This window comes from Gossypium hirsutum, chromosome A13, assembly GCF_007990345.1.
Source record: "Gossypium hirsutum isolate 1008001.06 chromosome A13, Gossypium_hirsutum_v2.1, whole genome shotgun sequence".
Lineage (NCBI taxonomy): Eukaryota > Viridiplantae > Streptophyta > Magnoliopsida > Malvales > Malvaceae > Gossypium > Gossypium hirsutum.
The window spans coordinates 104322366-104345683 of NC_053436.1; the positions used below are offsets into that span (position 1 = coordinate 104322366).

The 23318-nt window shown below is 33.0% G+C and overlaps 2 protein-coding genes and 1 long non-coding RNA gene across 8 annotated transcripts; all 3 read right to left on the reverse strand.

The window, feature by feature from the left end:
- Positions 1–543: 543 nt before the first annotated feature.
- LOC107893269 (uncharacterized) lies at positions 544–4348 on the reverse strand. Of its 6 annotated transcripts, none has more exons than XR_005907836.1 (9): positions 3932–4291; positions 3580–3659; positions 3390–3450; positions 2959–3016; positions 2783–2840; positions 2465–2537; positions 2084–2190; positions 1825–1961; positions 544–1677 (listed from the first exon to the last, which is right to left on the reverse strand). XR_005907836.1 is itself a non-coding variant. In XM_016818209.2 (8 exons), exons 1-7 carry the CDS (start codon positions 4238–4240, stop codon positions 2098–2100), a joined length of 732 nt encoding a protein of 243 aa, XP_016673698.1. In that variant the 5' UTR covers positions 4241–4348; the 3' UTR covers positions 544–1961; positions 2080–2097. The 6 variants fall into 6 exon arrangements, 2 of the variants coding, with proteins under 2 accessions (XP_016673698.1, XP_016673699.1); XR_005907834.1 differs by having other exon boundaries at positions 1772–1961; XR_005907835.1 differs by having other exon boundaries at positions 2080–2190.
- Positions 4349–5053: 705 nt separating this feature from the next.
- Positions 5054–6070, reverse strand: LOC107894442 (AP2/ERF and B3 domain-containing transcription factor At1g51120). Its single transcript, XM_016819716.1, has one exon. The coding sequence runs from the start codon at positions 6068–6070 to the stop codon at positions 5054–5056; it is 1017 nt and encodes a 338-aa protein (XP_016675205.1).
- Positions 6071–11488: 5418 nt separating this feature from the next.
- On the reverse strand, positions 11489–12336 carry LOC121212551 (uncharacterized). The gene is made up of 2 exons (XR_005907838.1): positions 12070–12336; positions 11489–11790 (listed from the first exon to the last, which is right to left on the reverse strand). It is a non-coding gene; the product is annotated as an uncharacterized lncRNA (long non-coding RNA).
- Positions 12337–23318: the final 10982 nt, after the last annotated feature.

The following is a 23318-nucleotide window of genomic DNA, read 5'->3' on the forward strand; positions in this document are numbered from 1 at the left end:
CCCCAAATATTCAATCTAACAAATTCGAATCTCAAACTTATTCCGTATACCAATAAAATAAAATCAGAAACAATCACAGTAGAAAAATTTATGATTCTGTACTTGTAACTGAAACTAGTATGCAAGAAAGTAAATAAAAGTAAAAAAAAGAAACCTGGTATCTTGTTGCTTAAGCAAGAGAATTGAAACCAAGAGTTGATTGTCTCTAAAAATCAAACAAGTTGTGCTATAAGAAAACTATGATAAACCCTACTGATTACTTTATATGTGGTTCGGGAAATTGCTTGGAAAGTAAGAAACATGTTGGAGAAAAGGAAAGAAAATAAGTACAGAGAAAAATCTGCTGATTTAATTAAAATTGCTGACAAAGTTTATAGATTTTGCTTTGGTAAGTCTATAATCCATATTTTGAGAGGGGATTCAGATTTGATTTAATTTTCACCATGTTTTTTGTAGGTTAATTAATAAGCCACGAATTTCAGTACAAGATAAAAATATGACTAAATTATCTAAAAATGTCGAAAGTAAAAAAAAAAAAAAAAAAAGAACCAAATTAGGCCGTTTTATTCTTCATCATTAAATCTATAGTAAATAGCAATTATTATTTTTCCAGATATTTCCAGTGAATATAAAGGGTTCAGCTGGAAGCCTTTGCAATCTGGTGAAGTGGTTTTGTTCTTGGGTTGTTTCTTATGCCTTCAACTTTCTACTTCAACTTCAGTGGAGCTCTGCTGGTGAAGTTCAATGCCTCTTCTTCTTCTTATTAAATGATACAAATGCATGAATGAATGTGTCTAAAATTTATTACCACCAACTATGTTAATTGGGACTTCTATTCCCTTGAAGTACGCTCCAAACATGATCCGACACTCATCCAAATCCGAATAATGTAGAACACAATATATAACAATAACTTAATCACGATTATGACATATATGGAATTCTTCCACCGGAGTTATCATTCTAAAACCATTTATCATTACACTATTACAGGAACATTCTTCATATTTTCAACAATTTCTGGGGTAGCAATCATGTTCATCGCAAAGCTGGTGCCAAAGACCAAGGGGCGAACACTAGAAGAAATTCAAGCATCCATTACTCGACATTTAGAATAAACTGACAATATAATCATGTCGGGGTATTGATTTTCATAGGTTCAGAGACTTGTTTCAGTATTGATCACCTTATGCTTTGTTCTTGACCTTATTTTGTTGGATAAAATGGCAGCAACAACCAAACAATGAAACACTAAAGAGCATAAGCTCTTCAAACAGCAAGCAGAAAAACACAAAGCATCAAGAGCATAAGCTCTCGGTTAACAAGCAAAAGGAAAAAAAAATATGTTTGATTGAAACCGAATGATGATACCATTTTCATTTCATTTCAAAATATAGAGTTACAAAAGTGGAATGTTTACCTAACAATTTCCACTAAATTTGGCAACTTGCCAATTAATAATTAAAAAGATGAAAGCATTATAGCTATCATTATGAAAGCACCAAGTTGCATATCAACTTGTTTCAATTACAAAAGATTACAAATATTAAAAATAAACAAAATAAACAAAATAAACAAAATGCACCAAGTTGCTCCTTTGTTGCTTTACAGTCCATGTTCAACATATTTCAGCTTCAATTTACCATAATGTTTCTTTTTTTGGTATTTTTCATGAATCTGCAAAAATTAAGATATGTGGGTCATTTAAAACTTGAAATAAAAACCAATTAGTTATTAACAAATCTTATTTTAACTTTTGAGCCATCATAACTGTGCTTATTCGTGATCAAATGTATAAACAAATAAAAGGGATTAATTATATTCCATCAAAACTTTCTGCTGTTGTAAACTTCTGGAATTGTCCAATGAAGTTCTCCAGTGATTGTTTCCAAGATGTCTCGTCAACCCAATGTGCAATAAGGTTAACATTGAGAAGATCATAGGGCCAACAAATGTAAAGCCTGCATCAATAGCTATTCGGTTCAATTACATGAAGAAACAAATGAATCAGGTATGTCAACTGAACCAGAAAAGGACCAAAAAGGGTTAATGAATCCCTGTTATATGACTCAAACAAACCTGCCTTTATGCCATGGACTACAGAACTGTCAATGAGATTGCTGCAGATCGAAGCTTCACTCCATCATCATCCCACTTCGATTGTGGAGCAGTTGTACCAGCAATGATGGCCTGTATCATAAGCTATTCCATTAGATATACAACACGAGAATGATAAAATGTAAAATCTATAGCATCAAAATCTCTACTGGAAGTTGTGCTCTTGAAAGTTAGGTTGAAAAGTCTAAAATAAATACGAGATACGCCAATGCAAGGACAAAAACAGTCAGTCTTAAGCTTACTGCTTCACGCATGCCTTTGTGACAATATACAATGTTTGTGTACCTTTTGACAAGAGGACAACTATTGAATCACATGAACAATCAAAGAGTATTTGTTAACACACCTTTCCACCATTAACGGTGGCCATTATCGCGATGTGCTGCTCATCTCTTCCAAATTCATAGAAATAGTAAGTCCTGACATGAATTGAGCACTTCAGCAACATAAATTTGTAACTTTATAGCTACTGCAACATACATGAATGATGGTTTTTTGTCATCTAAGGTGCAAACCGCTACATTCAGTAATTCTCTTGATCATTTTTACATACCGAAAAAGGAACAGATTAGCATCTTTTCACCTAATTTGAATTGATTATCAGTTGTTCATAATAGTTTGAGAAAGGTTGAATAAATAGTTTGAGAAAGGTTGAATAACTTACTTGAAACCTTCATCTTCCTTTATCTTTATGGTTCTGGCATTATAAAGTGTTGCTCCACCTGCCATTGAACCATTACAAGAATCGAAGAGCAATAGTAAAGATGACACAAATCGAAAAAAAAAGCTATTATGGAAACCTAAATCAATGTCTTGACAAAGATTTTAATCATGGCCAACCTGGTACAAAGATTTTAGCTGCGTCCTTTATGGAACCTAAATCTGTAATCTCTTGGGCCTGCTCCAGTTAAAAAAGATCGTATAATTGTCTGGTAAGCTGATAGGAAAGTATTTAAAAGAGATGAAACGGATGAATGCAATAAGATCGGATAACACGGCAAAAGATTACATAGTGTAACTAATAAGTTCAAAATGGATACGTAACCAACAGGTATACGAGGAAACTCTTAAATGACTGGTGAAACTATACTGGTGCATTAGTGATGAACTATATTTTCTACAAGATATGATTCAATACCATTTTGAACTATCTACCCCATGCATTAATCATAGGCAAAAATGGCAGAAATCCTATCATTACAATCTACAGCATCTGACATATGCCCTTAGAGCTAATCTATAGGCCTAATAAGAAACTTCCTGATACAAACCTCTAGGAAGGTGATTTTGAGTTGATTGGTCGGGCGAATGACAACGCTCAAAACCTCGGATCTGTAGATATATACCAAAATGACAGATATCAGGTACAAGTTGAGAATATGAGAAGCTTCATAGCACTAAAACTTTCTATGCATGCTTCATCTGTAAACTGGTCTTAAACATCAAATATAATGCAAATACCCATCGGTTGAAGCAAATCGTGCCGCAAAAGGCCTCGGCTTTGCCTTGTCCCCATACAGGGAAGCTCCAGCATTGAAATCCTACGGACATTGAGCAATTGACTAAGTTATTAAATTAGATTCTACCATATGTTCTGAAATTGAGGGGAGAAAAACATAAACCAGACAAGTAAAAGAACACTGTCATTCCCTTGATTCATATTGGGAATTCTCCGATTGGAAGTTAGAATTGGAAATTGATTATAAATGTATTTAGGGACGAATATGTGCATTAAACAATCTATATAGAGGAAGTTAAAATTTGCAGCAGAACACATTGGTCAAAGAGAAGAATATGTGAGATATGTATGTACCTCAGGCTCCATGATGTCTTCAAACTCAGGAGGAACCCTGATGGCAAAACCATCACCATAGAACTGGAACCAAGCTTTGGTGTTTGCGATGTTCAAAGCCGACGGTTTGGAAGGATTAGAAGGTTGAGCTAAACATTGTGGAACTGGGTTTTGTTGTGCCCCAAAAATGATGGAGAAGGAAGTAGTTGTATTAATGATAAGCTGTCTCTTGGTAATAACAGCGTTCGAAAGTGGAGTGCTAAGAGAGTTGAGTTTGGGGTTTAAAGGAGAGGTTGGAGGGTGTAGGGAGGAGGAGAGAAGAAGGGCCATGAGCCTGAGAGAGAGTGAAGATACAATTCATGGCTGTTACTAAAGCCAGATAACTTGTGGTTGTCACTTAATTTATTACTTACAGGAGGGCATTGTAGTCATTTAGCCAAACATTGAAAATAAAGTGAAGTCTTACATAAGCTTTTTGGGATGATAGGTATAGTCATAAAAAATCATGAATAGACCAAGATACCCTTCTATCTTCCATGGCTGAGAGACCTTATCCTCCAGGAAAAACAACATGATCAGCCAAACCAAAACAGGACAAATTCCAGAGCAGTCCAACATTTTAAACTCAACAGCAGTTGTCGCTCTTTTAGTATTTGAACTCAACCTTTATGTAAAACTCAATACGCATATAACATGGGCAAAAACCATTGATGGGCACGGAAGAGAAGTAGAATGAAGCAATATACAGCAGTGCTAAACGGCTAGTTGCTGCCGTTGATGGACTCCCAGATTCTGGGAAATTTGTTTTTAATACAATCAAAATAATTTAAATAGACATGGAAATAAGAAAATAAAAATAATAATTAATTTGAGTTTTAACTCGATTGCTATAAGTTTGGTAAATGGTTCGCAAAGTTATAATAAAAAACATAACCTCCAAAGAAAAACAGGTGGATTTGTTTTTTTAAGACACATTGATCAATTGATAGTTCAATATCATTCTTACGGATGATAAAACTTCATCCTAAAACCAAAATATCCATAATTTTTTTTTTTTTAAAAAGGAAGTTAAAGTTACCATTGCTGCAATATTAATTTCAGCTAACAATTCTGATAGTTAAAAGAAAAGCATGGTTTTCAGCTTCAGCTAATTTGCATACCAAAGAGTTTGAAACCCTCAGTCTTGTCATCTTGTTTCGGCTTCACTGCCGCCGTTGATCCTTGCGCTTCTTGGACAAGGTAACAATGTCCCAACCTTAGTTGCAAATCAACTTCTATTCCAACATGAACGTTGTTTGCCGCCACGAACGTGCCACCGTTCCCTGATTTGTTGGCATCAATCATGCAGAACCTTCGGTCTTCGTTCTCCTTCCGACATTCGCATACGAAGAACGAAACCACATCATTGGCTTTCAACTCTTTTTCCTTCAGAAACCGGTTCCAGCCCCTGGTGAAAACAAAGCTTTGGCTGCTATTCCAATAGCAATAACGAAACTTCCATATCCCCATAAACTTGTCGTAGAAAATTAACTCGACATCGTTCGTTTTGCGATGGCCAACATCGACATTCTCCATTTCGGTACCAGAAACCGGCGGAAAATATTTGACAGCATATTTTTTGGGGATGACAAGCCTATTCAGTTTACCAACATCACTTGGTGTTAGCTCCTTTTGGAACAATAGTTTGCAAATTAGCCCTTCATTGCTATAAGTCCCCACTAAGTTGAGTTTTGTATTTCTAGAGTGAGCCTTAATAAAATCCATAAACTTGTATTGGTAAGAACCGTCTCTTATCATGCTAAGGACAGCTTCTCCACTGTAATGGCTCAGAAACGTGGGTTCCTCAATCGTGATTTCGTTCCACGGAAAGTTCCGATGAGTGTCTCCGGTGCAAAACTTGATCGCTGCGCTATCGTAGGCCATGGCCGCATCTATTTCGGATTTGAAAGTCCCTAGCCAAATTCGGGTATGATTAGTGTATAATTGAGCACCCCATTGTCCGTTTTTCTGTCGCATTACGCCTTTGTATTGCGACGAATTACCTTTACCTCCACACCTTTGGCGCTTGTTTGCTTGATGAGTGGTGCTAGTAGAATCTGAAACATCCGAATTTATATTCGCTTCACCACTTAAAATCACACTTGACATCTCTGCTTCCATAATCTCAAACAAAATAAACTGAAAACAAAGCAATGGACTGTCCCTCAAAATCAATCAAGATGTGTCTGTCTCTCAAAATCAAACCTATTAGTTACTTTATATGTAGTTTCGGCAAACTGCTTGAAATTTAAGAAAGATATTCTACAAAAGGCAAGAAAATATGTATACGAGAAAAATCTGCTCTTTTAATTAAAATTCTAAACCTTTTAGCTTTTCTAACTTTATTTTTTAGCAACGATATAATCCATATTTTCAGACAAAAGATTGAAAAATCACGTTCCCAACGATATAAGCCCTTAGATTTCATGTGCGCCATGGTGATACGTAATATTTTTTTTTTCACTTTTTGAATAAGGAATCTTTATTTAATTAAAGAAAGAAATGCGAAATTAATGGACATTAAACGTATTAGGAATTTGGTGGATGTCTATAATATCCAGGACGCAAAATTTTAAGCTACATTTTTAGGTGTATATTTGGTTTGGACCGTCTAAATTTGGTGTAGATTAAATATGTTAAATTTGATTTTTATTCGATTGGTCTATATTAAAATTTTTTAGATTATTTTTATATAAAAATAAATTTTAAAAATATAATAAATTAAATATATTAAAAATATTAAAATAAATATTTTTCAATAAATTAAAAACACATTAAAAAAAGTTTAAATAACACTGAGATAGTTACAACTTAGCAAACAAACGTCTCTAACATAATAGCAAAATTAACAATAAAATAAAAATTATACAATATCCAAGTAATAACAACAAAATAGTAGTAATATAACAGCAAAATGATAGCAAAACAGTAGCGAAACAACAAAAAATAGCCGATTCGAGTCAAGTCAAACCCGGGTCAAAAAATCCTACCCTAGGCCTGTCTCATTTAGCAAAAGAGTCTTATATTTTGTTCAATTCCATTTTTCAAGCCTATATTTTTATCTAAACCTTCTTATTTTTTGGACAGTCCTTCAGACAGATGGTTCAGGGTTAGGGTGTTCACTATCCTAAGTGTAGCCTAAGTTCGAGTCGCACTAGTCGCGTTGCTGTTAGAGCTTTTCCCTCCACTTGTAATTCACTGAGATATATGGATATATCCATTTCATATCAAAACAGATCTTCTATTTTTATTTGTTTATCGCTTTCTTTAAGATTAGTTTCTTTTATTTCAGGAGTTCTTTTTAGAATAGAAAGATTATCCTTGTCTTTGTTTGTCTCGGGTTAAAACAAATTACGATAATTCGTCCCCTCCTACGGATTAGGCGACATTTTTCACAAATTTTACGAACGGAAGCCCTTATTTTCATAGTTGTTATTCCTTAAATTTTTCCGAATTCGCTTATTAGAAGAAAATAAGTTTCTTGAAATTTGAATTGGATCCCCTCAAAAGAAATCTTGAAGTTGAAAAAACTACCTAATCGTTCGAATCCTTGTTGCGAAGTCTATAAATTATACGCCCCTGGTTGAATCACAAGCACTTAAATTGTAGCAATTATTTTGTAATATTAGATTACTTGGGGATGCACATATTCGTATGTATTATTTAAAACATTATAAATTAATTTATAGTTTTGAATAAGTTTTATTATTAATGTTATAAATAAAATTAAATCTTTCCTAATTTTAATAGATTTTGTAAATAAATATTTAATCTGATAATATATAAAATTATTTACATATACGATTTCCTAAAGTAAACATACATTAAAAATACATAAACATCATTATAAATTATTTAAAATATTTTTTTACAATGTTCGTATTTGTCTTTCGTTAATATCATTGTCTCCTTGTTAAGGTGAATGGTCATTAGAGTAGGATGGAGAAATTAATGAAAAAAATAGTTGTCCAATATTACTCCATATTATATTCTAGTTTTGATAAACCTATATTTTGATTGGCTGATAAATGGTAGTCAATTTTGTTCCAGTCCGGGTCATATCAGTTGGAATGATTTGTTTAAAATAATAAACTTTGAGTTTCATTTCTATGCAAATTGTAGTCGGTATTGGTCCTACCGATGCATATCCATTAATTTAGCTTGTAACGGTTGAAATAAGGTGTACCGATAAATATCCAAAAAATAATTTTAAAATATATTTTAAATTTTTATTATTTATTTGTATTAAATATTTAGTTAATTTTTAAAAAAAATTACTTTACATTTGTTGAATTATGGGTAATTATATGTATAATATGGGATGACATTATTGTTGAATTCATAGAATAATTTTTTTGAATGTTTATATTAAGTTTGTTTAATAAAGAATTGTACTTGTGAAATTTATTAAATAATATTCTATACAAGATCTTGAAATATATGTTGATTTAGAATTCTCAATCACGTATAACAAAGAAAGTAGCAATGGAGAACACAGAGTCCGAAGGCAGCGATGAGGGTGATTTGGTGAATCGCTCAACAAAGAAAGTACGAATTCGAGGAACAGAGGAAGATCGTGATATTGTAATGGATACAATGTCAGTCACTAAAAAGGTCCTTGCATGGAAAGACAGTCTGGTAGGTACAAGACCCCAAGCTGATGAGAGAACAACAACTTTGGACAGGTTGGATGGAGAAGAAGATTTCGAACTATCAGAAGAGGATGTTGAGAGCTTGTTGGTCAACGGTACTCCTTCGATTAATTTTTTTGAACTCGTAAACCAAATCCTTATCAAACATGTGGAGCACACAATAGCAATCAAACTCTTGGGAAGAAGTATAGGGTACTCTGCACTTTAGAACAAGGTTTTTTTCACTCGGGAAATTGTCTTAACCATTTCGTTTAATGGATGTGGAGAATGATTATTTTTTGGCTAAATTTAAGAACTTAGAGGATTATGAGAGGGTTTTGTGTCATTATCTTGGGTTGCGTTTGGGCAGTACTTAACAGTACAACCGTAGACTATGTATTTTAATCTAGCTTAGCTGTATCCAAGCACGATTGTCGCATGGATCTGACTTTCCGGGTTACCTAGACATATGTATAAGTGGAAAATCTTGCAAGCAATAGGGGGATGATCAGGAAAGTTGCAAAACTGGATTTCAATACAGATAACGACATTAGGGGGAGATTTGCAAGAATGGTAGTGTTCGTAAATTTATATAGGGCTTTTATCTATCAGGTTTTAGTAAACAAGTCATCCAGCGAATCGAGTATAAATACTTACCAACCGTTTGCTTATTGTGCAACCACTATAGGCATGAAAGAGATTTGCCTTAGGGGAGCAATAGGACTAAAGAAGTCTGTGAAGGTATTTTAGGGAAAAGGAGAGAATAGAGGAAAAATATAGGTTTGAATACAGAAGAGGCATCGCCGAATCCAAACACCTATGGCCATTGGATGCTAGTCGAGAAGAGGGGCAGGTGCACTATGAAAACATGAATGAGGGGCAATGGTGAGACTCAAGCAGGAACGGCAGACAGTTCTAGGTTCTAGGTTTTGGAAAACCTAATTAGAGAAGGAAGTTCTTAGGATCCAGCGGTTGGGTCTGAAATGGACTTAGGCCAAGGAAGTTTCAGGCCTTGAAGTGTTAAGCCTAGGAAGGGATGAAAGCCCTTTCCGCATAGGCCAAAATCAGCGACAAAAAGTTGGGTCAAGCCTAGCCAACCAAGCCTTGAACCATTTTTGGGTCACTAACAAGTCTGGCCTGAAGACAAACGAAGCCTAAATAAGAAAAAGACTTTCGACTTTGGATAAAGGGAAGATAGTAGGTACAAAACCCTAAAGATTAGACCAGCACTAGCCTACAGAACAAGGCTGAAAAATAAAGGGATAGGCCAAGGCAAGCTTGGTGATGGGTCTTGTCTGATTAAGTTAGCCCGATCTACCAAAGACCCTTCAATGTTACCCATATTAGAGAACATGGGTAACATTGAAGGGTCTTTGGTAGATCGGGCTAACTTAATCAGACAAGGCCCAAAGGAGGCAATAACTAGAGATTTGGAAAAGGGAGACTCAAACTTGGCTCGTAATGGTAAGAAGACCGGAGGCATGTGGCCCTCATGCAAATCCGTGGACCTTGAGAAGAAATCACAGGAAATTTCAACCATCATCGATCAGTTGATGAGCATAGGGAACATGGGGGAGTAGCGAAGTGAAGAACCGAGAGAAGGGTGCTCCGACAACGGTGTTTTGAGGGTCATTGCGTACCCTAACAATCTACCAAATACGGGGGATTTGCAAGAAATCTTGGGGACTTCGATGATACGTATTCTTGACACTGCAAAGCATTCGGTGGTTCTTTTTAAAGAAAACATTCAACCTAGAACTAGGGTTACCACGCACAAAAGTAGAACAAGAATGAACAGGCACCTAGTGGAATTTTCTTTGGTGCGAGGTGGTGTGAAGACTAATGGTAGCCGAAAGGGAAGAAAGCTAAATATAGTCATTAAAGACAAATGTAGAACTTTTAAGGCTTCCCCCCCTAAACTCCCACTTGCTGAATCAGTTGGCAACATGGTCGAGTTATTACAAAGCTAGTTCCAACAGGGGTTGGTAAATAAAGTTTCCAAAGTGATGGAAGAGAAGTCAGGAGAGCAGATAGGAGTTGGTCAGTAATTGTAAAAAGCTTTATTTAGCAGTGTTTTTTTAATAATAAACTCTACATTATCAATATTTTCTTGGAATTGTCAAGGATGCGCGAACGAGAAGTTTCCTTGCATCTTTGGAAAATATAATATGGAGCATAAGCCAAATATTGTTAGCATGTTAGAACCAAAAGTCAGTGGTTACAAAGCTGATAAGATAATTGCAAAATTAGGGTTGCATTACTCCTACCAAGTAGAAACTGGGGGGTTCTCAGGGAGAATCTGGATCGTTTAGAAAATCTCAATACCTCTTGAAATTATCCGAAACCACCCTCAGTTCATCCTAACACGAGTTTCTTTTGGAATTCCCATACAAACAACCTTAATTTTTTTTGTATGAAAGCTTAAATAGAACAATGAGAAGATTTTTTGGGGAAGCATTAAAAAATATTGTACCTATAACCGCTGTCCCTTGGATGGCATTGGGAGATTTCAACGCTATTTTATACAGGAATGATAAAAAAAGAGCGAGTGTTATTGAGAGATGTTATCCTTACTTTGGGGAGTTTGTTAAGGCAAACGACCTACATGACTGGGTTTCGAGGGTCATCCTTTACGTGGAAAAGATGATGAGTCTTTAAAAAGCTAGACCAAGCACTCAGTAATGCTACTTAGATTCGAACCTTCCATGTAACAACCCGATAGTTACGAGTGTCGGAAAGTGTACTTTTGGGTCTCCTTTTTGTAAAATGGATTTGTAAATATTTATTAAAAATATTTACAAAGTTAGTTGTGTGATTAATTAGGTTTTGGCTAGGTGAGTTAGCTTGAATTAAGGGTTGTAACAGGCCCATTTCGCCTGGGCTTACACCAAAACCAAAACCAAAAAAATAAAACAAAAATAATAAAACCAAAATAATTTAAAGGTCCAGAGTCCATTTACACCCACATTTTAATAGCCCAAAACAAAAACAAAACATCAATCTAGCTTACAAAACAATGACCCAAATTAAACCCAAAATCCCAAAACCAGACCTAGCCCAGAAGAAATACAAAGCCTAAATGGCCCAGGACATTTGTGAGCAGAAACCCTAAGGGTTCATTTCCCTTTGCATCGCAGCTTGTTAGCTTGGAAAAGCCCTCCAAGCCCACGAACGGCCCCTCCTTTCGTATGACCATCACCACAATGGAACCTGCGAGAAGAAATAACAGAAACAATATCAAAAGCCAGCAAATGACAGCAAGAAAATATAATTTTATTTTTCTTTTATTTATGTTATAAATCGGCTATAAAAAGCCATCATTTGTACTGTAAATGGATTACGGATGCTTGATATAAAGAAAAAGCAATCAAAAATAATTGAAAAGGTGATTTTAAATTCCTTATAATTTTTTTCTTTTCAATTGGTTTTTCCTTTCGAGTGTTGCATGTGGGTTCTTAACAATAGAGTCCAAAAAAAGAGGGGATTTACCTTAACGATCGAAGTCCATCTTCTTCATCGCAATCGAAGTAAAGATGGAATGTCGTCGCAATCAGGGCTCGGTCCTACAAGACACCTCTGAGTGTCACCGACCATTGCTTACAGTGGTGTAAGAGCGTTCGGATTTTGGAGTGTTAATCGGCCGAATAGTGAAAGGTGAAATTTCCTTTGTTTTTGAAGTGGCTAGGGTTTGGTCTTTGAGGATCGGTTAAAGAAGGGGAAAATTAGGGATTTGCTTTGATTGTTTAAAGAAAATGGCAGATTACGATCCAATTTCTTTTAGTTTTAATGTTAAACAACGACGCCGTTTGGTAAAACAAGAAAGCCCGCGCGTTGACCCGATTTGTAAGCTGGATATGCGCATTTTTACCTTAAATGGGAAATTTACGTGGCCAGTCCCTCCCATTTGCGTCACCCTTAATTTAATCCTATCCTATTTCTTTCATTTCTGCCCTGAAGTTTGCGCGCCATTCCAATTCACTCCGCGCCTAAGTGGTTTTTTTTGGGGGTTGAGAGCATTTGCACTTTTAGCCCTTGTGCATTCACGCGCATTGCATTTTAGTCCTTATGACAATTTCATTGATTTATTTTATTTATTAATTATCTCTGTTAGTTTAATTTTATTTCAATTAAGTTTTTTTTTTCATTTCAATTTGTATAATTCATTATTTTTTTTATATTCATTTAGTGTTTATCTCTTAAATTTTTTTTATACATTTTAAATTACTTTGATAAATTACTTTGTTTTTATTATAAAAGTATTATTTTAAAATCACCTTTTATATATCATATTATTTTAAAATTTTGTACAATATTTAATTTAAATTACCTATATATATAATTTATATTAAAATTAATTTGATTTTATAAACATTATTAATTCTATGTTATTATATATATATAATTTCTATTAAACCTGCTTATTTGCATCTCCTTTTAAATTTACTATGTATATAGTTTATTCTTTAAAAAACATATTTTATTATTTCTTTGTTATTTAAGATTCTTTCATGTATGTACAATTTTATTGTATATTGGCTTGTTATTCTTTTATGTATATTGTTTATTCCTTATTTTTTTATATCTTCATTATATGTTGTTTACATCGATTTTTTTATTATTATTGTATGTATATTATCACCTTTAAATAGATATGTATTGTTTTTAAAATATTTTTGTATGTTATTTGCTCCAAATTTCTTCTTTCGCAATATTTATTTTAATATTCATTTACATATTTTTAAGTTTTATTTTTATATATGTAAACCATTTCAAACCCTAGCATGCATTATTCATTTGTAAGTTTTTCATATAGTTTTTAAATTGTTGTATATTATATTGGCTCTCAGTGTCCATATTGCTCTGTATATTATGTGTTGCGTTTATTTTTCATATTATTTTATATGTTGTTATTGTATATTGTCAATCAATCTTTTGTACTATTATTTCAATTTTTGTTCATCTATGTCCGAAACTTGTTATATTTTATTCTAATTTGTTTTTTGGATGTGAGCTCATTGCTATTGTGTGTATGTTAATTTGTTCTTTTTTGTCCACTTGTATAATATTTCATTTATGTATATTGATCCATGTTTGTAACTTTGATTTTTCTATATTATTGCACCGTGATTCAAATTTCAATGTTTTAATTGATAATAGTCGTTTTTATTTCAAGTCAAATAAATGTGTTTTGAGCTAGTTTACAATTGTTTATTTAAAACTTCTAAAATAAGGCAATGTTCAATATTTGGAAATTCGAGGAATCGTGCCCTACCGTGCTGGGTTTCGATTTCTCATTGGACTAAATAATTGAGTATCCTTTTGTAATTTTTAACATAGAAACTTTTGGAAGTCGAAAATCAATCAAGTTTTCGAAGGCATAAAGGATCATGTCCTATCGTGTTGGATGTGATTCTGCATTCCTTTGAAACAAGAGAATTTTGGCAACTAACTTGAACCGCTCAAATGTTTTAAAAGGAACTATTTCAATTTTTTTAAAAAAATTTTAGACATAAGGGCAATATGTAATCAATCTGGTACCAATTTTTGGGCGTAGTGAGGGTGCTAACCCTTCTTCACACGTAACCGGCTCCCGAACTCATTTTTTTAAATTTACGTAGGCCAAAATTGATCTAAATGGAATAAAATGCTTTATTAGGTGAGCCAATCACACCTAGACAAAAAGATTGATGGCGACTCCACACTTTGTTTTAAAAAGTCGATCCCCATTTTTTCCCTAAATAAAAATGGTTTTGACAAGGGTAATTAGGTGTGAGGATTAAATTGAATAAAGGGTGAAAGTTAATTATTAATTAAAGAAAAGTAAAGGGATTAAATGAGAAATAAGCCATCACTTGTATGGTAATAACTTAATACAAGTGTACAAATACTATACATATGTATAAAATATTAATATATGAATACTTAATATTTAAGTATATAATATAATAATATATTATTACAATAATAATTAAATAATAAACAAAAACAATAAACAAATAAAAATACAAAAAGAATAGAAAAAAAAGAACAAAGGGGGACAAAATAGAGAAAGAAAGGGGAGACAGAAAAAGAAAAAGAAAAAATTAGGGTTTCAAGTTCAAAGCTTAATTAGTAAGTCAATTTAGTCTTTTTTCTCGTAATTTTTAAGTTTTTAGAATTCTAGTATAAAATACTACTTGATTTATGTTGAAATTTTAGAAATTAGTGGATTTTTAGATGTTATTCATGTTGGGTAATTTAAGTATTTGGGGTTAAATTGATAGAATTTTAAGTTAGAAACGAAAAATAGATTGAATTGTAAAATAAATTATAAGTTTTGAGTAATAGGGACTAAATTATGAAAAAATTGAAATTTAGGGATTTAAGTGATATTAGAGAGTTGAAATTAGTCTAAAGTGGAAATTAAATGAAAATATGGAATTAGTTTGGAGAAATAAAGTTAGTCTTAGTTTAGGGACTAAATTGGAATTTAGGCAAAAGTTGAATATAAATTGAAATATTCAATGTAAAATTGTGTTGTATTGATGATTTTCAATTGTTTCAATTCCATAGTGAACGTTGTGCCAGAAATTTCGACTAAAAAGGGAAAGGAAAAAGTCAACGAGAAGTAGCTCAGAAATACGATTTGTATTTTTATAATCCGAATTTAACTATTAATGTTGTATTTTGATTTAATGTTCATGGTAAGTAGTTGAGGTGAGAATATGATATTTTGATATTGATTCGAATTGAATTGATCTCATGAATATATGTGATTATCTGAATTTATATGAATATTAATTGAAATTGAAAAGTGATTTGAAACCCTATTAACTGTATCGAGTTGAGTCGGATATAGATGGCATGCCATAGAATTGGAAATGTTCAGGGATTACTTCGATTACTTCGGATAAATTCGTTGAGGTATTGGGTACCAATTTACTTCGGCAAGGCCGATGAGACACTGGGTGTCAACTTGTTACTTCGAATTATCCGATGAGGCACTGGGTGCCAAACTAATGTGTTTTGGTTGGATCCGTGTATCCGTCTGAGTTCAAGTCGTGTTAATAAGAGTAATTGAATTAAACAATGACATGATTGATATTGAATGATGAATTAAGATATGGATAGAAACATAATAATTGTGAATTATGAATTGGTTACAAATGAGCAACATTGTTGTTCAAATGAATTAAGTTTACATTGTGAAAAGCTATTTAGGATCGAAAATGATAAGAATTGAATGTGTTATAAATGCCTCTTTATGAATTGATTAATTGTATAACTATGGTTATTGTATGATTTAATGTATATGTTATATTAATTTACCTTTAAGCATTCGGATTATAGAAATACCACTGAATTCATACTCAGCATACGGTTTGTTTTCCGTGCGCAGGTTAGGTGTTACAGTTGATCGTCGATTCAGCATCCACAACAATCCCGAACTCAAAACATGGTGACTTATGTTTCTTTTTGTGTCGGCATGTACCTAAGATGTCTTGTAATACCCCGAAAATTTTTATAGTAAAATATTATCCATGATATAGTAAAATAAGGAAATAAAGTGACAAAAAAGGAAATTTTGAGTTATGTCAATATTGGGAAGTATGTTATGACATATTGATTCAAGAAAGGATAAAATTGTAAAAGTGAGAAAAGTTTTGTGGCTCAAGAGTAAATACTCAAAATTTGAAGGATTAAAGTGTAAATATGAAAAGTTGAAGGACTAATAGTGCAAATATTTTAAGGGTGGAATGATCTAGAAACCAAGGAAAATTGATGAATTAGGACCAAATTGAATAGGTGAAGAATTATGAGGGACTAAATTGCAATTTTACCAAATTAAGTGATGACTCAAGAATGGAATTTTAAAAGATCACAAAGGGCAAAATAGTCAATTGGAAGAGAGAGAAATCAAGAGACAATGATGATGTTGGAGATATTTTAGATAAATTAAATAAATAAATAATAGTTTATTAATACTTTAAAATTGATTTTTAAATGATATTGTATTATTTTATTATTATTTTATTTAATATATATATGTAAGGAAAGAAAGGGGAGGATGATATGACCACCTTTCTCATGCAACTAACGTGAGAAGGAGAAGAAAAAAGAAAGTTTTCCTTTTCTTACAATTTAGTCCTTCCTCCAAAAATTTATTATTTTCACCTAAAAATTGAAAGAAATTCCATAGCCATCAAACGACAAAGATAGAAAGGAGATGATGGGGAGCAAGAATATCAAGTTGGATTCAAGAAATAGAAGCTGGAGGAAAGAGAAAATCAAGTTAAAGATTAGTATCAATAGAACAAGGTAAGTATATCAAGATTTTAAAATGTTTTTAATTTTGTTATTATTGACAAAGCACGGAAATAAGGTTATAGTAGAGTTTTCTTACATAAGGTCCTATGTTCTTGATATGTTAGTGAAGAGAAAATAAGAGAAAGTGATGAGAAATGGTGTAGAAAAAGAAAATAAGGGTGTTATAACATGGTAATTAATATCTTGCACTAAAACAGTTCTGGACAGCAGCAGTAGTCTAAATTTGAAAAATCACCAAAAATTTTAGAAATCGGATTATAGGATGAATAAAATATGAGATTAAATCTTATTGAGTTTAGTTTCTTATAAAAGAAACGGTGTAAGTAATGGATTTGTAAATCATGAGATATAATGAATTTTGTGATACAAGGTCAGAATGAATTCGGGTTCCCCTGTTCTGACTTTGGAAAATCATAAAAAATTGGATAGAAATAATTAGAGGCTTAAATTTATATTTTTAGAATATTTAATGAGTCTATTTTCAATATAAATAAACAGGAATATCATTTTAATTCTGTACAAGGATATAATTAATTTTTAGTGAAGAAGGGTCAGAACTGTCAGACAACAGAACATGGGTAACTTTAAAGAATAAAATGTACTTATTGGATAAACAAAAATTTCTGAAAATTTTATGGTAATAATATATATGATTCTAGTTTCAAGGAAAATTAGCGGATCTTAATTTGGAGTCCTATATCTCCAGATATGAATAATTTAGTGACTATGACACAGATGGACAGCTTGAATATTCATAAAAGTAAATATTAAAAAAATATAGATAATGTTACTTACAAGTGTGTTATATACATTAAGGATGTGGAATGGAGTGGAGGAGGAGGAAAACATATATGAATATTCATTTAGCATGGCTAATTTGCATATTTTAGGCTTAGGGACTAAATTGAATAAAAGTAAAACTTTATGGGTAATTTTGTAAAAATGTCAGAAATGACCAAATTGCGTGAAATGGATTAATTTTATTATTTAAATTACAAAATTGAATGAAATTATTAATTTAGTTCAAGATAGGGGTAAAACATGTTTTAGGGATTAAATTGAAAAATTTTGAAATTATTGAAAATTTTGATATTTTATAGAATTCATGGATTGTTATCAATATGTATGAGAATAATAGCTGGAAATAAGGATTAAATTGCAAGAATTTTATTTTCTTGACCCTAAGGATGAAATCGTCATTAATTAAAAGTTTAGGGGCAAAATGATAATTTTTCCTAGAGCATTAATTAAATGCATTAGAATATGAAATGAATGAAAATGATGATCAAATTTATTTATAAAGATCCGGACGACTCAAATATGAGATTTGATCGTGGAAAAGAAAAGATATCGGATTAATGAAATTATAAACACAAACAAGTAACGAGGTAAGTTTATGTAACCTGAATTGTATTTTAAATACTTGAAAAATGTGGTTATGTGATAAAAATATGTTTGAATGTTCAATTCATGATAATTGATGAAATATTGCTAATACTCGTTATAAATTGAAAATAAATCCCGGTTGAATGAAAGGAAAATTTGATGGATCTCTGAAAAGGAATTGACGGTAAAAAGGATCTAGCCCGGACGGGTGATCCTATTCTGATATAGCCCTCTCGAAGAATACGTGTAAAACGGATTTAACTCGGACGGGTAATCCGAATTAGGGTCTGAATTTAGCCTGGACTGGTAATTCAGACCAAGCTCATTAGAGTAATTGTTGTTGCAGGGGATTTAGCCTGGACTGGTAATCCCGACAATACTCTATGAGTTTATATTACAGGGGATTTAGCCTGGACTGGTAATCCCACTGTAAGGATGAGGTTCGCGAGAGTGTGCTCTCTGATATGAAATATGTAAGACCATGGTTGAAAGATACCATGGCAATCTGATATGAAATGTGTAAGACCATGGTTGAAAGATACCATGGCAACGTGATATGAAATGAGTAAGACCATGGTTGAAAGATACCATGGCAACATGACAGAAAATGAATAAGACCATGGTTGAAAGATACCATGGCAACGTGATATGAAATGAATAAGACTATGGTTGAAAGATACCATGGCAACATGACAGAAAATGAGTAAGACCATAGTTGAAAGACACTATGGCATCATGTCAAAGATAAATAAACCGTGGATGGGAGACACTATGACATCTATTGAACAATTGATATTCAGGTAATACGTATCAGATGACGAATGGTTATATGAAATGGTTGTGTGAAATGTTTACAAGAACTGGTCATATGGAAATATATGTACAAAATAGTTGTATGAAATAATTATGAAGATAGATAAACGAAATAAGTATAAGTACATGGAATATAATTTATGTTAAGTTTGATATAAACTATTACCGGAATAAATATACATAAAATATATGGAAATGATGGAGCATGAAATATTGATATAATGAAATGAATGATATATGCTTATGAAGAAACGGTAAGAGCATGATATGTTTCATGACATGTACATATATGATTATCTTTGATATGTTGATACAAGGAAATTATGTAAGTTGTGACGATTATTAAACTCAAGTGCGATATGTCAAGAAAATAAGTATATCACTATTGAATTTAGATGAAATATGTGCAAGTATACTAACAATGATGTTGTCTGACGCTTAGACAAGTGTCAAGCTATTGATTGAATGGTAACATGTTTAATTATAAGAAGCATTGAAATAGTAAGTACTTAGATGAAAATAAAATTTAAGATTTTGTGAAATTTTTTTATGATCCCGATTTAATTCCGGTTGGTTTTTAATGTATGTTTGGGGTTTCGAGGGCCCAATAAAGAGACGTTATGATTATTTTCAAAATATGAATAATAAATGACTCAGAATTATCTGAAAATGTTCAGTAAACTCCGGTAATGCCTCGTACCTATTGCGGCAATGGATACGGGTAGGGGGTGTTACATGTCTTATGTTTGTCATTTTGAGAAATGAATGTAAATGATATTATAAGATGATAATGGTTGCTTATATACAAGAATATATGTGTTATGTTGAAGTTTAATATGAAATGTTTGATTTGATGCATAAGTGAGTATGTTATAGACAGATTTAGGTTGAAATTGGCATGAATTTAGAATTGATTTTAATAGTGTTTATTTAGATTGATTTGGATATTATAAGTGAAGTATTTGGATATTATAAGTGAAGTACATGAGGGTAAATTGGTTAGGTCATTGGGTTGATTGTTTTGACATGTTCTAGATAAATTTGAATGTATTTTGGATTGGCTAAATAAATGGTTTTTGAGTTGATTGGTGTTCAAGATTGCAGGGTATGGAAAACTTGATGTATAAGATTCATTTTGAGTCCACATAGCCAGTCACACGTGCATGTGATTGTACCATGTGTGACACATGGCTAATACATGGGCGTGTGGTTTGGTCGTGTGTCCCCTGTACCTTTAAAATTTCAAAACAAAATACCCAGGTAGTTTCACACGAGCAGAGACATGGGTGTGTGTCTCAGCCGTGTGAAGCACACAGCCTAGCACACGGGTGTGTGGCTGGCTATGTAACCTAAGTCAGAGAGTTACACAGGGTCGGACACGGCCTAAGGCATGATACTGTTTAATGGCCACATAGGCGTGTGAACCCTGTACCTAGGAAAATTTTTGAAATTTCACGAAAAATTCTTAGAGTACCCGATTTAGTCCCGATTTGTTTCTAACATATATTTTGGGCCTCAAAGGCTTAATAGTGGGACAATATGATTAAATGATTATGTAAATGTTCGTATTAGATCTAAAAAGTTTGGTAATGATCCGTAACCCTATTCTGGCAACAGATAGGGGTTAGGGGGTATTACATTTAGTGGTATTAGAGCTTTATAGGTTTAGTCGATTCTCGAACTAAATCAAGCTCAGAATTGAGTCTAGAGGTACATGCCATAATTGAGTCAAATTGAGTCAAATTGAGTCGGGATTTGGATGCTAATATATATTGTTTGTTATTGTTTTATAGTTGAACATGCCGGATGACTATAGTGGTGAATTTAGTCAAGAAATGTATACTGAAGATGAAGAGTCTCATGAATTAGATGAAACTGAATCGGTAACACCGAGTGTTAATCTAGTGGGCAATCAACCACCTAATGTCGAATGGGGTAATGTTAGAGAAAAGGATAATTCACAACTATTTAAAGTTATTGCTGATGCTCTTCAACGAGTAGCAAAAACTGCAACTGCTGCAACATCTGCTCTTACTGTCCGTCAAGCCCAAATGAAAGAATTATGTAAGTATGGTGCAACTGAATTTCTAGGTTGAAAAGGAGTTGATCCTTCTAGAACTGAAAACTAGATTGAAGCTACAAAAAGAATTCTGCAGCAACTTGAATGTACTCCACGAGAAAGTTTATTATGTGTTGTTTCTCTACTGCAAGGAGAAACATATGTTTGGTGGGAATCAGTAACACGACATGTACCCGCAAAATAAGCAAATTGGGATTTCTTTCAAATAGAATTTCAAAAGAAGTATGTGGGTGAGTTGTATATTGAAGAAAAGAAACAATAGTTTTTTATGTTAAAGCGAGGTGAAATGTCTGTAGTTGACTACGAACTGGAATTTTCACGACTTAGTAGATATGCTGTTGAATATGTACTAATTGAAGCTGACAGTTGCAAGCGATTTTTACGTGGTCTACTTGATAAACTAGGGTACAATTGGTATCGCATAAAATTACATAATTTGCATATTTAGTTGAAAGGGCAAAAATGGTTGAACAAGTACTAGGTCTTCATAAAAAGGATAAAAATACTCATCCATTTGGAAAACATTCTGGAGATACTAGTTCAAACTCGTAACCTAAAAGATCAAAAGAATCTCGTGGTAGTTGGAGATCGAGCTTTAAGCCAGACAGAAGTGGTAGAAACTGTGAAAGACAATTGACAGTCTCTACAGGTAGTGTACGAGATCCATCTTGGGATACTAAAATTTCGAATGGTGAACATTGTGGGAAAAAGCATCGAGGTGAATGTTGGAGATTAATTCGAGGTTGTTTTCGTTGTGGATCTACAGAGCATTTTGTTAGGGATTGTCTAAAAAATAAGAATGTTACACCTGTTACTTCTCAGAGATCTGTGCCTATTCCTAGAGGTTGTGGATCAAGTCGAAGTGGTTTGTTTTCCAGGAGTGGTGCTAGAAAAGGAAGTGATGTTACTACTCAACAATCAGACACCAGAATACCAGCTCGAGCTTATGTTGTACAGCCCTTTGAAGAGGGTGATGCAAATGACATTGTGACATGTATATTTTTATTGCATTCGAAACCTGTTTATGCTTTAATAGATCCGGGATCTTCACACTCATATGTTACAAAATTGGTTGACTCAAGAAATTTAAAATCTGAGATGTCTAGAGTATTAATAGTAGTGTCCAGTCCATTGGGACAATATGATTAAATTATTATGTGCATATTAAATGATTATTTAAATGTTCGTATTTGATCTGAAAAGTTCGGTAATGCTCCGTAACCCTATTTTAGTGACGGATAAAGGTTAAGGGGTGTTACATTCCAAAATTTCTTAGCGACGCATCTAGTTAGAATTAAGTCTGATCATGAACTTCTGCTAATTAACTTATGTCTGAAATTCAGCTTAGCAAAAGGACATTCCTTTCGATTTTTGGTAGGATGGGCTCAACATCAAAGTTTCTTGAGTACCATAACCAAATTATGAGAATATAATGGGGACATGTCTAACACTTTAGGAAAACTTACTATGGGACTAAAATAGTGGAATAAAAAATTTTACAGACATATTGGAACTCGTAAGCAGGAACTAGTACAGTCCTTAAGTAAGATCCAACAAAAAATGGAAAGGACGAATTCAGATATGCTATCACAGAGAAAGATAGATATAAGGGAGAAGCTTGAAGAAGTGCTTAATCATGAACAACTATTTTGGAAGCAAAAATCAAGGTGTGACTGACTTAAATTAGGGGATAAGAACATGGTTTTTTCATTGTAAGACGATGCATAGAAGAAACGTCAACCGCATCAATGCACTACATAATAAGAATGAAGATTGGCTATATGATCCAGAGGAGATTCAATCAGAGATGGTGAGGTATTTTTAAAAGCTATATGGAGAAAAGACAAATAGGACACGCGGCTTACCCCCAGCCGCTTTCCTCACCTACAACAAAAAGACAATTTTTTTAGCAAAAAAGAAGTCTCAAACGACAAAATTAAAATAACCCTTTTTTGATATGGCTCCTTTAAAAGCACCAGGGAATGGTGGCTGCCATGCTTTCTGTAACACCCCTAACTCATACCCGTCACCAGAACAGGGTTACAGAGCATTACTGGAGTTTTTAGAGTAATTTCATATAATTCATGTCATTTACTTTTCATATCCGAAATTAATCATATTATCCCTTGAATAGACCCTCGAGGCCCAATTT